The sequence below is a fragment of the Triticum dicoccoides genome, chromosome 3B (genome assembly GCF_002162155.2).
Source record: "Triticum dicoccoides isolate Atlit2015 ecotype Zavitan chromosome 3B, WEW_v2.0, whole genome shotgun sequence".
NCBI lineage: Eukaryota > Viridiplantae > Streptophyta > Magnoliopsida > Poales > Poaceae > Triticum > Triticum dicoccoides.
The window spans coordinates 202103960-202115145 of record NC_041385.1 but is presented as its reverse complement, the minus strand read 5'-3'; the positions used below and the strand labels follow the sequence as shown (position 1 = coordinate 202115145).

Genomic DNA, 11186 nt, shown 5'->3' with positions numbered 1-11186 from the left:
CACGCCGCCCCACGATTTACCCCACGAAGTTACTGCCCGCAGTAACAACGTGGGAAAACCAACCGTCCACGAACGCAACGGATCCGTTCATATGCCGAGGCATGGTAGTGGAGGGCCCCGCCTGACGGCCCGTCCCGTCGCGCGCGTGGGCAGGCAGACTGTCCTCTCCACGTGGCGCCACGCGATAGGACTGCCCCGATGGCAGCAGGGAAGCGTATCAGGCACGCAGCCTGGTTTCCCGCCGCGACTTTCAAGCTGCGGCTCCTCGCTAGAAAAAATCAGACTCTCGACAGTCGGCCCAAGAGAAGACGGCAGCCGAGTTCCAGAGTCCGCTCCGGGGAGGTTGAAACTGTTGAAGCCCCACAATGCAGCGTCCGCAGGGCTTCACCAGCTTTGGGGACTACTATCGGAGTAATGGGCCACAGGTATGCTAACCCGAGTCCCAAGACCTTTCAAGACATCGGGGCAAACCGCGCCCCTCAGGCCGAGTCCCAGGAGCCGACTCCAAGACAAGCCGAGTCCCAGACGGCGACTCCGAGATAAGCTGACTCCAAACTGGCGACCTCCAGAGAGGCCGACTATGGAGAGTCGGCCCATGACTCCTCCCTCATCTCGAAGTACGATGCCGGGTACAGTCACGGCGTGGCCGTTCCCCCTGCTTACGAAGGGCCGGCATGGCTACAGTGAGCTGTATCGCTGGAAGATCTCCGACGAGGCGCGACACTGTTGCCATGCCTGCCCTGACCTCAGCCACACTGCGCAATGCACTGTGCCCACGATGCCGGCCTGTACGACCCGAAGACCGCGGGGCCGCCTGTCAGTGGGTGGACCGAAGGCGGCCTGAGCGCCCCGAAGACGGACCTGTGGGAGTCGGCCTCCCTGGAGTCGGCCGACTCCTCCCCAGGGCCCCACGAGCCATTAACCAGATAGGATGGGGAATGGCGACAGTGATCGCCTGATAGACGGCGGCACTGTTGCCACGACCCCATGACCAAGCCTGCATCATCAGGAGTGCCGCTACAGTATCAAGCCTGTCCGCGGGACCCGCCAGTCGGCGGGCCCCAGAAGCCGGCGGGAAGGACGGCGGTCTGAGAGACAGACGGTTGGGACCCGCGCCCAGCCGGATTACCATTGTACCCCCGGGGGGTAGGCCTATATAAACCCCCCGGGGCACCCATGCAAAGGGTTCGGACCTTGATAGAAATAGGCCAGATAGCGTAGGGAGGAGAGAGCTAGCCTTGCCCTCTCCTGCCTCCTGATACAGCTCCAGGAGCACCATTGTAGTCACTTTGCCTTAGTGATCATGAGGAGACCCCGCAGAGCAGCAGTAGGGGTGTTATCTCCTCGGAGAGCCCTGAAGCTGGGTAAGATTCGCCGGCGTGCATGTCTTCGCCTCATCCCGTTTCCAGGCACCGGCGATGTTCTACTCGCCCCCACCATGATAAGCCATCCTTTGGCATATGTCGCACCCAACCCCCGACAAGATAAGCGTGAGTGCTATGGATGGCGTTCTTGTAGGAAGACGGGAGCGGATCCATAGTGCTGTATTGATATGGTGAATATGTGGACTCGTGTGCGCCACCTCAAAAGAGTTACTTGCAGTCGTAGTTTAGGATAGCCACCGAGTCAAAGCTGGCTTGCTGCAGTTAAACCCCACCATCCCCTTTGTTGATAATGATGCATGTGTAGTTAGTTCTTATGTAAGTCTTGCTGGGTACATTTGTACTCACGTTTGCCTAATTTACGTTTTTGCAGAGACTTCCGTCTCACTAGTAGTTCTGCGTGGACTTCGACGTTTAGCTTGTTACCTCAGCTACAATCTTGTGCCCTCGGCAGGATCTGGTAGATATTCCGGCTTCTCAGCCTTTTTCATTTGTAGATGTCTGTACCCAGGCATGTTAAGCTTCCGCTTGTGCTTTGACTTGTATGCTCTGAGTGTTGGGTCATGAGACCCATGTTTGTAATATCTAGCTCTTCGGAGCCTATTGAATAAATACTTGAGTTGTAGAGTCATGTTGTGATGCCATGTTGTATTTGCACATATCGAGCATATTGTGTGTATGTTATTGAAATGCTTGGTATGTGTGGGATCTGACTATCTAGTTGTTTATCCTTAGTAGCCTCTCTTACCGGGAAATGTCTCCTAGTGCTTCCACTGAGCCATGGTAGCTTGCTACTGCTCCGGAACACTTAGGCTGGCCGGCATGTGTCCTTCTTCGTTCCTGTGTCTGTCCCTTCGGGGAAATGTCACGCGATGAAAACCAGAGTCCTGTTAGCCCGCTACAGCCCGGTTCACCGGAGTCCTGCTAGCCCAGTGCTACAGCCTGGATTCACTCGCTGATGACCGACACGTTCGATGCTGGGTCATGGATGCATGTCCCTGTAAGTTTGTGCCACTTTGGGTTTACGACTAGCCATGTCAGCTCGGGCTCCTTATCATATGGATGCTAGCGACACTATCATATACGTGTGCCAAAAGGCGCAAACGGTCCCGGGCAAAGGTAAGGCGACACCCGTGGGGATACCGTGCGTGAGGCCGCAAAGTGATATGAGGTGTTACATGCTAGATCGATGTGGCATTGAGTCGGGGTCCTGACAGTAACTTCATCATCACCGTCACCACGCCGTCATGCTGACGAAACTCTCCCTCGGCCTCAACTGGATCAAGAGTACGAGGGACGTCCCCGAGCTGAACGTGTGCTGATCGCGGAGGTGCCGTACGTTCGGTACTAAGATCGGTCGGATCGTGAAGACGTACGACTACATCAATCGCGTTTTCATAATGCTTCCGCTTTCGGTCTACGAGGGTACGTGGACACACTCTCCCCTCTCGTTGCTATGCATCACATAGATAGATCTTGCGTGATCGTAGGAATTTTTTGAAATTACCGCGTTCCCCAACAGTTATCTTGAACATACCACTGAGTTCCAGAGTACAACATGATTTTTGGGCATGGCACTATGACAGGAGGGGTGTCTTCTCTGTCAGATTAGCCTATAAAATGCTAAGTGGGATTAGGCAACAGCGAGAAGACTGGCTCGAGCAGAGGACGGGCCGGTCAAATGTGGTAGTTGAGCGTCATTCCTGGTCACAGTTGTGGAAGGTTAAAATACCATCAAAGGTGAAAGTTTTTGTATGGCGTCTGTCACACATGTCACTGCCAACGGGAACTGTAACACATGAGAGGAAGATGGCGACCTCGCCGGCCTGCTCTATATGCAACTCAACTGAAGATTCTTGGCGGCACTCGTTGTTTGACTGCTGCATGGCGCGGTGCGTTTGGGCCCTAGGGGATGAAGAAGTTCTTGAGCTTTTGCTATCCAACAGAGTGGATGATGCCCGCCTTTGGCTGTTTTGGCTGTTTGAAACGTTGAACCAACAAGACCTGGCAAGAGTGCTCATTACAATGTGGTCGATTTGGTGGGCGAGGAGGCGTGCAATACATGATAACGAGTTTCAGAGCCCTCTGTCAACTATGTGCTTCATCAATAGGTATTTGGAGGACTTGGAGATTGCTTCGGTGAGGACCATACAACCAACTATGGGGCAGCCCAGCCTCGTGTGCAGAGGTGGATCGCTCCGGGTGAAAACTCGGCAAAGCTAAATGTTGATGGAGGACTTCCAGCAATGGATGCATGGGCGCTGCTACAGCTGTTTGTCGAGACAAGAAGGGCAAGTATCTGGGAGCCTCGGCGACGATCTTTGAAGGACTAGTTGATGCACCAAGTCTGGAAGCTTGTGCATGCAATGAAGCCCTCTCCCTCGCAAAGGATCTCAACATATCACATCTGATAATAGCTTCAGATTGTATGTAGGTTGTCTCGGATATCAACCAGGGTGCGCAATCATCTTATTCCATGATTCTAGATGAGATTAGAGATAGAGTAAACGATTTTGTTAAAGTTACTTTTTGGTTCGAGGTTAGGGAAGCGAACTTTGAAGCTCATGCTTTGTCAAAGGCAGCTTCGTCGCTTCCGGAAGGTCGCCACATGTGGCTAGGGATCCCCCAAATATTATTTGTATTCCGGATGTTTTGATCAATGAATAAAATCCCTAGTTCCCCTAAAAAAACTTTATTGTTTTTTGTCTTACTAAAAAAAAGTTGTCTAAAAAAATAAAAAAAAGGTTTATTGTTTATTTTTGTATCCCTATTTTTTATTGGTCTTACTTTTAAGTTAAAAAATACGAACTAAAAAATGTTCAGGACTAAACATTGTTCGCAGATTTAAAAAGAAATCACGGATTGAAAAATTATTTACGGATTTGACAAAAAGTTCGCGAATTAAAAAAAATGCTGATGATGTGCATATTTGAAGCTTTTGTAATTGGGATGTTTTTTTTTGCGGCATGTGTTGATCCTTTTTGGCATTGGACTTTTTGGGTGATATGCATGATGTGATAATTCGTTGTTGCATATGTCTGGAGTCATTAGCAATTTCTGCGGGTCCTATGATCCGCCCACAATGTCAGTGTGGAAATTTGCTCCTGTATACATTAGCATTATGCTTCCATCGTACGAGGTCAAGTGTTGTTTTCCCATCAAGAAGTCACAGTGGAAATTTACTCCATGTACACAAAGATCCACTTCATTAGTTCACATTTCCCAGTCTTGCTTCTTTCTATACAACCTTTTTTGTCCTCCCATGGTATGTATTCTACAAGAACAGGGACATACATATCTTGAACTTTACACTGACGAACCATGTATGGCAACTCCTTCCAGTTCTAAACTGTGTTGCTAAAGTTGCTATACATTTTTGAAGGGTACAACGCGACACCCGGGAATTTACAAGGATCATAACTACTACATGTACATGTACAAGAGACGAGCAACGCCAGTCGACTCTTTCCATGCTCTGGTTACTTCAGACACATGTTCTTGCAAGACAGCTTTACACACTAGCTTACAGTAAGTGGAATGCCCACATAACAAATGCTATTTACCCTTTTCTTAATCTGAGGGCTCGGTTAGCTTATCCTTAAATGGTAAGGCGGCTGATGATGATCCTCTTTGCGCATAATTACGCGTCTGGGATCACCTTTGCCCCATTCGCAACATATGTCATTGGATGATAGAATCCCAGTGGTGAAAAAAGAATTATCTGGTTTGGCGACTCCAGGGATTATGTGCCAGGGAAAGGTCCGCCCGAACTGGAAAGCATTATGAACGCACAGACGACAGAGAGTGAGAACACGGAAACCCATGTATTCTCTGTGTACATCTCCATGGCATCTGTGAAGGAGAAGCGTGTTCGACTTTCAGCCCAATTGCGAATTCTATCAGCCTCGGCTGCATATACTGCTCTCCCCTGCAATCGGTAAACAACCGGTCAGAATCTGCAACAGATACATCAACAGAATGGAGGGTGTTATATTATACTCCCTCCGTTCCCAAATACTTGTCTTTCTAGGCATTTCAAATGGACTCAACATACGGATGTATGTAGACATATTTTAAAAGTGTAGATTCACTCATTTTGCGCCGAATGTAGTCACTTGTTGAAATCTCTAGAAAGACAAGTATTTAGGAACGGAGGGAGTAGAAAGAAGCAGGCTACCTCTTCGTCAAACCATCGGCCTCGGCGAACCCATGCAGTAACCAAGGCAAGCAAGATTCTTGGTGGTGTCAAGTAGTTTACTGCCTTTCCACTTCCTTTCACAACTCGCATTCTTGGAACCAATGTCCTTGCTACTGTTTCTGGAAGCTCGCATATTATATTGAACATCTGTTTATTTTGGAGAGATGAGCCACTGCAAAGAATAGACTGTAGGTTAACAACAGGAGGGGCGTGTATATATTATATATAAGGAGAGAGTTACAGAGTACAGAATGAATTTATTTTTTCTTGCGCCAATCGAATCCCCTGGCATCTGAAGAAGTCAAGTAACTTAGAGGTTACCTTAGAAGGAGATCTGTAAGGACCATTCCAGGAGATGCAGTGTGTACTCCAACTTTTGATCTTCTGCTTTCCTTCATAAGCGATGCTTGGAACTGCCTTAGTCCACACTTAGTTGAGCCATAACTGTAAAATTGCAAATCAGCATCAGATTTAGTTTCATTGTAAAAGCAGGAGCGTCAAAAACAATGCATCATCAAGTTTTAGACAACAAGAAAAGCAGGACACATCATCTCTACAATGTAAGTGTTAAAGAAATGCGTAGCAGATAATTCGATGGCTGAGGTGCTTACACAGCTGTCAACGGTGTGCTTGATCCTCCAGATCCTGCTCCATCCATGTTGAATACATGACCTCCCTTCTCTTGGTATTGCATGACATCCATAGCTTCTCTGGTGCAGAGCAAAGAACCAACTAGGTTTGTTGAGACGATCTGCAAGTAAACCAAGGAAAACAGTTTTAAGGAATAGTGAAATCAGATTGGATGATCGAGCATGATCGAGCTAGTTATAGTTTCCTGTCATTAAAAGGAAGCATTACGGACAGATGGAAGATATCAATGAACAAACCTGGGTAATATCTTCATCTGAAAAATTTACCAGTGGCCTGAAACCTTTGTTTGTGCCAGCATTATTTATCTGTAGATAAATTAAAATATCGTATTTAGAGCAGTCTACAACGCAAATACAGAATAAAATGAAAGGGTACAAGTCAGTAAAGTTGTACTTTTCTACTGAATCTAAGTGACTCTTGAGGTGAAAAATGCAGAACAGATGCCTAGCGGCATCCATTTCTACAGAATTACTTACCCAAATGTCAATTGAACCCAGCTCACCAACAGCAAAATTTACAAGCTTTTTTACATCTTCTGGTTTGCAAACATCACAAGATGTACCAACAACCTTAGCTTGTAATAAAGTTTCTCTTTGTTTCTTCTTGGCAACTGACAAGCCCTCCTGTATGTTCTCTTCAAGCTCATTGATGGTCTGAAGAACTGAATCAGGGCTGCCAATTGAAATGGAGATAGTAAGAAAACTAAGACAGAACATTGAACTAAAATTTGAGCATTATGTCAAGGACTACCACCTGCGGGAAGCAATTACAACATGATCTCCAGAAAGAAGAAACTCCCGAGCAAGTGCTTTTCCTAACCCTCTTGTGCTGCCAAAATAAAAGTACATGGTCAATGATGATCGTAAAAATAAATAACAATGAAGAAACAGCTTCCCATGGATGCAATCAGTGGTGTCAGATCCATGAAACAACATCCATCAACTTTTACTTCACAGGTTTATAAGGCAACTAATTTAGGGGATCGTAATATATATAACCGCAGATCATAATCTCCTTTATAAACCAACAAAGAGATACTACAAGACTTGTACTCAACTTATGCAATCTGTAGAAAGAGGATACTGAGGTGAAATAGTATTTCCTATCAACTTATCTTGGAGACATTCATTAGATTAGATTATTTGTTTTGTTCTACTCCCTCCGTTCCAAAATAGATGACTCAACTTTGTACTAACTTTAACTTTAAAGTTAGTACAAAGTTGAGTCATCTATTTTGGAACAGAGGGAGTATATTAAGAGCACACACACTACTTCCTGGGAAAAGATTCACATGGCAATGTCAGAAGAAGAATGTTAAATGTGCTACCTTCCCGTTATGACAACATTGCGAGGTCCAGCTTTACAGTGTTCCTCTAGGACACTGTTTGCACCTAGCATTGTGCCGATAATTACTCCACCAAGCCAGCTATACCAAATTAGTGCATCCGTTTGGCTGTCTCCACCTAAATACAGCGGTAGACACATTAACTGAAATCCTACGGGTGCTTTATATGAAACAAAGAGAAAGGCAGAATACAAAGGCAATGCAGTGGATTGTACAAGAGTATATGACTGACCTGATAACTGAAATCCAACTGCTAGTACAACACCACTGCTCATCATAGTGATGACATATCTGCCTACCTGAGTAGCAACCTGAGAGGAGAAGGAAATCAGTGAATACAGATCATCTATGTTTCAGAAAAGGAGTACAATGTGTGATCTGTTTCAGAACAAAAAAAAGATGAAATTCTTTACTGTTGAGCATGCAAAGAGTCAACATGGCAATTGTAAGTATATACCACATGACTGGACAGCTCAAATGGATAATATATGAGTAGGCACGATGCAGCCAATCTAAGTAGCAACAAATTTTGAACAGACCTTGCGAATAAGCAGATAACGCACAGGCAATTAGGTTAGAATCATGTGACAGTGGACATTTTGTTCAGAGTCACAAGTAGAATGACACGACCAACATCAAACCATATCCTCATCCCACCTCACCATATGACTCTTTAAACTAAAAAAAAAACAGTAACGTTTAGCTTGACTACACACCGTTCACACAGCAATTTTAGGCTCCCAATGTGCAGTTTTTTTAGATGACTAAGATTTAGCAACAACAACAAAAAATACAGGCAACATAGAATTTAGCAAAATCGAACACGCCCATCAGCGTCTCACACATCTAACGTGCCACATCGATTGCGCCACTGCTGGTGGGTTGGAATCCTAAACTCACTAGAAGAGAAGATCAACTAGAACCTAGGCCCTGGAACATATGTAGGACCATTTTCAGCATTTGATAGGAGCAATTCTCGCACCCATGCAGCTTAATTACGATACCTATCCCCGTATCTGCATATGCATAAGTTAACCAAGCACCAAGCAACCGATCAATCGAAAAAAATTAACCATATCATCTAGAGCAACTGCATGTATCGGGCAATCGACGGTTCGCGAACGGAGAGCTCACCGAGAAGAAGATCTCCTCGGCCTTCTCGACGGCGAGCTCGTACTGTTGCTGCCCGCCATACACCTCCGCCGCCGCCGACCGGGACCCCGCGAGCCCCTGGATCGCCGCCTTCAGCGTGTACAGCGGCCCCTTCCTGCACTTCCGCGGCTCGTTCGGTGGCGACGACGGCTTCTCGTCGTCGCCGCCGGCCTCCTGCTTGAACGCGCGGCAGCGGAGGAGGGAAGGGCGGTGGCACGCCTGAGAGACGACGACCTCCGGCGAGCGGCGGAGGCGGGCGTGGACGGAGAGGTGGACGACCGCGGCGGCCATGGCGCGCTTCCCCCGGAGGAGATAAGGATCCTGTGCTCTTCCTCTCGCTCCGGTCGGTTCTCGCTCGTACTGTGCGCTCCTTTTTGTTTGTGTGGGGTTGTTTTGCTCCTTAATTTATGGAGGGGCGTGTGCCTTGCACTTGCCAGTGAATAAATAACTCCGTAGATTTCCACGGAGAAAATGGAGCTCAATTTGTGGATACAAGCTCGGACTAATTACATATTATGCTTGGGTCCAGTGGGTTCTCTTTGTCTTCTACAATCTCCGTGACATACACTCATTTCAACGGCAGTTAATTCAGGATGGAGGGAGGAATTTATTAAAAGAAATAACTTAACTCAAAAACATAAAAAAATTCTGTTACCAGTGAAAAAGTAGTGTGCAATATCATTGAGAGAAAAATGTGCTCACAAAAAGTTGCTTGATGTAAATGCGCTCGCAAAAGTTGGAAGTTCTCAGGCGGGTCACAATGGGGAGGAACTTAGAAGTAACATCACACACTCCAATACAACTTTGCTTATGTGGCACATATTTAATGAAGAGAGGTGCTTGTGGTATTTCCTCTGTCCGGGTTTATTAGGCCTAAAGACAACTTCTCTTAGACCAAGACACATATTAATTTGCTCACATTAATTCTTCTATTCCACTCCCAATGCACTCGCTCACATGCATGCAGCCAATAAAAAAGCACGCATGTAGTGTATTACTTTTTCAGTCATGGCACCAACAACAATGACTTTCAACGCAACCAATGAAATGGTTGCATGCATGCACATTTCCAAAGCGGGGCCTTATAAAAAGGAACATGCTTGTGATGCTAAGAGGCCTAATAAACCCGGACGGAGGGAGTAACTACCTAAGTTACCGGAACATCACACACTCAAAAAACAATGAGTCTATAACCTAATAAATACATTGTTGCATGACACTACATAGATGTTCCTACCCACTATGGAGGTAGTAACATAGTATAGGAAAGTGTGTAAGTTACTAGCTTATGTTCTTGCCCATTGTGACCAGCCTTAGGATCATAGATTCTCTCTTTTTGTTACCAAAAGTTGTTTGATGTAAATTGTTTATGTTATCTTGCAAGGTTGTTGTTTTGTTCCACTGCACATTATTTCTCTCTTTCTATATATACTTCCTCGCAAACAAAAACTATTCAAATATTGCAATGTAGCCAACCATACTTAGAAACTTCGAAGTATCGTCAAATCATCAAGTGCCAATTTGTATTTAAAAACAAATTGCATCCAAGAAACTTTCAACACTGTGTACAATAGCGGTGCTACGAATCCAATCATGTGTAGCCAATTGAAAATTGAGTAATATGCATTAGTCTATTTTTTTACATAATTTCATCTCATAGTATGTATGAGATTTTTGCCAAAAAATGTCGTCTGGTCAATTGACTACACAGATTGTGGGTGGCTTCGCCACTGACTGCATGATATTAGATAGAGTGTCGGATTAGGCCATTGAGAACCATAATATCGAATTGTTGATAGTAGATAGATTATGTTGGGTTAGTGAATTAATCATAAAAAAATATGTCGTGTTTTCTAAGATAGATGCATGAAAGAAAATCCGTTCAGTCAGCTTTTCCCGTTTCTATGCATGTTTGCTTTTTTCCTTTATTAGTCTCGTTTTCCTTTATTTTTATGTGTATTTGTGGATGTTAGGTGTGTGTAATGTATATAGTGAAGTACTCCCTCCGTCCCATACTATGAGACATCTTTGTATGCTAACATAACTTACAAAAACGTCTTATGGGACCGAGGGAGTTCTACACAATGCGTGTAAAGTATACTAGAGTGCAAAATTTTCATTATTATATGTTTATTATTGCAAGTTATAAAAAGAACAATTTGTGTGCTAATTGCGTGCAAGTTATTGTCATCGTTTATTTTAAGTTTTTTTTGTTTTTCTTTAAGGTTAATACGAATGCCACTAATTCATTCTTTCTTGAAAAACTTTGTCTTTTGAAAAAAATAGTTTCTATTTTCATATTTTATAGGGATAAGATGAATGGCGGTCGTTGATTTCCAATCTAATGGTCCCAACGAATTTGACTGAACACCAAAAGAAATTCAAGCGCCAGATGGATACTCGACCCCTTTAGAAGGGCATAGATTTCATTCAATGCCAAAGAAAAATACATTAGTAG

General features: G+C 45.0%; 1 protein-coding gene across 1 annotated transcript; it reads right to left on the bottom strand.

The window, feature by feature from the left end:
- Positions 1-4571: 4571 nt before the first annotated feature.
- LOC119275530 (probable chlorophyll(ide) b reductase NYC1, chloroplastic) lies at positions 4572-9112 on the bottom strand. The gene is made up of 10 exons (XM_037556393.1): positions 8711-9112; positions 7809-7887; positions 7559-7694; positions 6985-7059; positions 6708-6903; positions 6468-6536; positions 6192-6331; positions 5902-6024; positions 5560-5752; positions 4572-5310 (listed from the first exon to the last, which is right to left on the bottom strand). Exons 1-10 carry the CDS (start codon positions 9017-9019, stop codon positions 5125-5127), a joined length of 1506 nt encoding a protein of 501 aa, XP_037412290.1. The 5' UTR covers positions 9020-9112; the 3' UTR covers positions 4572-5124.
- Positions 9113-11186: the final 2074 nt, after the last annotated feature.

Bases quoted from the DNA above. Each gene is read 5' to 3' on its own strand.
- LOC119275530 (XM_037556393.1), bottom strand. From the start codon at position 9,019: ATGGCCGCCGCGGTCGTCCACCTCTCCGTCCACGCCCGCCTCCGCCGC. The intron at 6,332-6,467 runs GTTTGTTCATTG...GTTTACTTGCAG, and splicing joins CAGATGAAGATATTACCCAG to ATCGTCTCAACAAACCTAGT. The intron at 6,025-6,191 runs GTAAGCACCTCA...GCAATTTTACAG, and splicing joins AGCACACCGTTGACAGCTGT to TTATGGCTCAACTAAGTGTG.